At 58.4% G+C, this 4,385-nt stretch overlaps 2 protein-coding genes across 2 annotated transcripts in view; one reads left to right on the forward strand and one right to left on the reverse strand.

Annotated features, from left to right (window-relative positions):
* The window catches only part of RIBC2 (RIB43A domain with coiled-coils 2), a 7,323-nt gene extending 3,353 nt beyond the window's left edge, over positions 1 to 3,970 (reverse strand). Inside the window, exons 1-3 of the mRNA XM_004676399.2 lie at positions 3,839 to 3,970; positions 3,061 to 3,142; positions 384 to 841 (exon numbers count right to left, since the gene is read on the reverse strand). Of these exons, the coding sequence (XP_004676456.2) occupies positions 384 to 841; positions 3,061 to 3,142; positions 3,839 to 3,952 (654 nt within the window). The 5' untranslated portion in view covers positions 3,953 to 3,970. The remainder of the gene's footprint in view (positions 1 to 383; positions 842 to 3,060; positions 3,143 to 3,838) is intronic.
* A 246-nt stretch (positions 3,971 to 4,216) lies between these two features.
* Positions 4,217 to 4,385, forward strand: part of SMC1B (structural maintenance of chromosomes 1B) — a 36,545-nt gene continuing 36,376 nt past the window's right edge. Inside the window, exon 1 of the mRNA XM_012735097.1 lies at positions 4,217 to 4,325. Coding sequence (XP_012590551.1) covers positions 4,217 to 4,325 — 109 coding nt within the window. The remainder of the gene's footprint in view (positions 4,326 to 4,385) is intronic.

A 4,385-nucleotide genomic window follows, 5' to 3' on the forward strand; every position in this document is an offset into this window, starting at 1 on the left:
GTCGGCGCGGGGTGGCGAGGCGGCTGCCCCTGCGGCGCCGACGGTGCGTTGGGAGAGGGGTGAGGGAACCGCCTCACTACGGCGGCGTCAGAAAGGATGAGATACCTGTGAGGAAACAGAAACAGGACATGAAGGCCAAAAACCATCAGACGCTGATGGACGAGAGCACTGCCGGGAGCGAGGCCGCTTCAGGGCTGCTGCCTGTGCACAGGGGTCGCGCGGCCCGGGGGTCCCGCTGAGGGCCCCCCTGAAGAGACCCTGTAGGGACACAGAGCGTGGCTGCACCGGGGGACCCCGAGCCACCCCAGCGGAGCCCCACACAGCGTTTCCTGCAGGACAGATGTGAGGCTGAAAATGTTAAATCCCCAAATGCCGGCTCGGACGTCTCGTTCCCCACTGGGACAAGTTAAGGCCCAGGATGGACTCGGGGCAAAACCAGAGCCGAGGGGTGCGGCCTGCCGCGGGAAGCTGGGGTCCGCGCGCGGCCGCGTGGTACCTGCACGCTGCTGGCCCGCCCGGGCGGCCTCCCGTTCCCTCTGCTGCTGCAAGGACCACTCTCTGTTCTGCTCCTCCTGGAGTCTCTTCCGCTCGGGGAAGTTCAAATCCTCTCCCATGAACTTCTGCATCCCCGAGACTGTATTCCGGACGTCGTTATCTGACTGCCGGGCTGGAAGATCTTTCTTAAGGGCGAGGGGGTCGGACAGGTCAAACTCGCGGCGCGTCTCTGGCCGCTGGAAGGCCTGCTGGAAGGCCTGGACGGCCCTGCAGCGGGCTCTCCTGTCGCTCCTCGCCCGGGCCTCCAGTACGCTCATGGTTTTGTCATTTTGTCTCATCTCAGCAGCTGCAAGAGACGGAGCCGTAAGCTCAAGATTCAGAGACAAAAATAAATTTGACCCACTTACAAGGAAAAAAAAAACCCTCCCAACCAACTATTGCCAAATCATCATAAAGAAATCTGAACAATCAATAAACTTGTGAAAAGGTGATCCACCCAGACAGAAAGGCCCAGGACTTAACAGATTATTTCAAACGCTAATAACAGGATGTATTTATTCGTAAGGGTGTGGGGCAAGAGTCATCACTCAACTTGCCGATAGCCCCCAAAACTGTTCCCTGCACACCCACCCCCAGGGTCCCCACTCCGCCTCCGGTGAATCCTCTCTCTCCCCTCCCCACACCTCTGGCCCACACCCCAGCTCTTCTATGAAAAATTAAATTAAAAATCTTTTTAAAAAAAAGTTGAAATGAGTATTCTATATGCTGAGTGATTTTAAAAATACAATGTCGCGGGCCCTCCCTGGTGGCTCAGCCGGCTAGGAGGCAGCACTGCAGGCTGCCGCAGCCGCTTCAGTGCGGGCTCCATCCCGGCCATGGAGTGACCCACAGGGCGCGGCAGACCTCTCCTGGCCCGCCCGCTGCGCCCCTCAGCAGTGGGCTGCATCGATCTGCCTGTTCACCCCACTCTGTCTCTGGTGAGTCCTCTCACCGCCCCTGCACCTCTGACCTGCACCCCAGTTCTGTACGCATAAATAAATAAGTCTTTTTTTAAAATACGTTGAGTAAAAAATGCAAGAAGGATCAGTTTCATGACACCAATATGAAAAATTTTAGGACCTACAAAAATCAGTGTTACAGCTTCTCAGAGACAGGCGTGGGCAACACAGTGTAGAGACAGCCACAGGCTGTGGGCACGCTGGCGCCCGCCAGCTGAAATCTGGCCATTTGCAACACTAGGGATGGACCGTGAAGGGTGATGCCAGGTGGAATACGCCACCTGCAGAAAGACAAACACCATGACCTTGCGCCTGGGCGACATCGGAGAAAAAGCAAATGAACAAGTGTGCGTTCTCAGCTACGGAGGACAGGCCAGAGGTGCCGGGCGCAGTGCAGGGAGACCAGACTGCAGGCAGGCCCTGTGTGAGCTAGAAAGCAGGGCGGCCCCTCGGCACTGCACGTCTCGGAGAAGGGGGAGGAGTGAGTGGTGACGTGCAAAAGAACTTTCTCAGCACCGCCCTTACAGTAAGACAGGTGAAGCCGACCTGGTGCGCGTGGGCGCCTAACCCTGCCGCAGGGGCAACTGTGTGTCACACAGTTCTGGCTTTTTTTTTTTTAAGATTTATTTATTTTATGCACACAGAACTGGGGTCCAGGCCAGAGGTGCTGGGGCAGCGAGAGGATCCCCAGAGACAGAGCGGGGAGCAGAACAGGCATTTGGATGAAGTCCACTGCTGAGGGGGCAGTGGACGGGCCAGGAGGGGTCTGCCGCGACCTGTGGGTCACCCCTGGGGCAGGGATCGAACTCACACTCAGATGGCTTTAGCTTCTCAGTGCTCTGCTTTAACCCGCTGCACCACCAGGGAGGGCCAGGTTTTTTTATATAATTATTTTCAACTAAAAAAAAAATAATAAACTGAAAAGGTAAAGTGATTAGAAATGAGAGAGGAGCACGGAGACTGAGCTTCGCTCATAATTCCCCCACCCCACATTTTCACATATTGTCTTTCCACGTTGAATGTTATTTTTTAACTTAATTCATGATCCATGGTTTATACCACTTAGTACCCAGCTTTTTGTCAATTTTAAATATCCTTCTGATGCTTAAAAAAAAAATAAGCTGGGCCTGCTGGACATACGCGGGGAGGTGAACTCTCTGAGAGCGCCCGAGCGAGGACGGCCCCCTAAACCATGTGGGACTGAGTCAGCACGGGTGGTCTGGGCCTGGGCCAGGTGTGAGACCTGCCTGTGCCTGGGGGTTTGGGACTTCCAGGCCGTCAGTGTGCGTGTGTTTGAGGTTTCTCACACACAGGTTGTTACAGCAACAGAAAAAGCTTACATTTATCCTTAAAAGATTTCCTACAGCCCACTTAGAATTCAATGGCTGTTTTCTTTTAAGAGAAGACGCTGTACATCAACTCAATCGAGCAAGAATAACTATGAACTCTTGAAAGGAGGCAGACCGTGGGGACAGACTTTTACGTGTGAGAAGAAATGAGGGCTGAACTCCAAGTCCCCACAGTCCTCAGCTAAAGAGGCCTCCCTAAGCACCGGACAGCTGCTCACCAAAGGCCTCGTGTCTGGCTCTTTCGGTCGCGTCTCTTATCTTCTGGTCACGGACCTGAGCATCCCAGGCTGCGGTGTCTCCCTGGGAGCGGGAGACAGAGCGGGCAGCAAGAGTCAGACCGTTTTATCCGTGTTAACAACCGTGCTTATCTATTTCAGCCTTGCCCTGCTGCTGAGTGGCCTGAGGCCCGTGTCAGGCCTTGCCGCCCTCGGCTGCCCTTGTCGCCAGTGGGTCCTCTGGCCTGTCCTAACTTCCCCCAGGGCCTCCCTCCCATTCTGTTACCTGGCAGATGCTCACAGCACAACATTGCTCAGACCCTCCCAATCGCTCCCTGAGGGCACCCCCAGCCCCAGCCGCAAGCTGCCTCTCCTGAGTGAGCCCCAACTCCTCCAGCCGGGGTCCTGCCTCACTGCTCATGCCCGGCCGCCCTACGTCCCATCCGCCATGGGAGCACGGTGGCCCTGCCCCGGGAATGGTCAGTCACAGAGTGTCCGGTGTAGGGTCCCCAATTTGGCGCGTTTCGCCCGCCCGCAGGCAAGTTCCCTCCGCGGGCCTCTGGGGTCGGTTTGCCTGGCACGAGAGGTGCGGTGCGGTCTGGTCCACACGCGGGGACAGCCCGCAGCTCCTCCTCCCTGCCGCAGGCCTCAGCGGCGGCAGCGCTCCGGGTCCAGTGGCTCCCCAGAGCCGGCTCCTGCCCTCCCGCCCCCCACCCGCACCGTGGCATCCCCTGAGCCCGCTCCCCCGCTCCCGACCACCGCGCAGGGTGTCACCCCGCACCCCGATGATCCTGTTCCTGGCGTTGAAGATGCGTTTCTGCCTGCACAGCTCCGCGTGTCTCCTCTTGGCCTGGTTGAAGTCCTGCTGCAGGTCCTCGGGCTGCGCCACCGCCATGACCGGGCTCGCAGAGCTGCCAAGGGCTTCAACACACTTGAGAGGAAGAGACAAGACCAGCAAGGAGCGAAAGCGCGGGGCAGGGAGCCTCTCTGCGGGTCGCTGTCAGGGCTGGGTTTCCTCGGAGATGTAAACAACTCCGGTTGCTAAGGAACCGGCGCGGGTGGGGCTGGGAGAGCCGCCTGCCCTCCTCTCGCGAGACTTCCATGCCTTCCCGCGCTTTTCCCGCCAGCGTGAGGCGCGGTGAGGCGCGGGCGCGCAGCCATGGGCCACCTGGAGGTGCTGCTCGTGGAGAACTTCAAGTCGTGGCGGGGCCGCCAGGTCATCGGCCCCTTCAGGCGCTTCACCTGCATCATCGGCCCCAACGGCTCCGGTAACTGCGAGCGGCGCCTCCCTGCGCCCAGCCGCCCGGCCTCGATGTCCTGAGGGGCCC

This window comes from Condylura cristata, unplaced genomic scaffold (assembly GCF_000260355.1).
Source record: "Condylura cristata isolate star-nosed mole 26May11 unplaced genomic scaffold, ConCri1.0 scaffold00004, whole genome shotgun sequence".
Taxonomy (NCBI): Eukaryota; Metazoa; Chordata; class Mammalia; order Eulipotyphla; family Talpidae; genus Condylura; species Condylura cristata.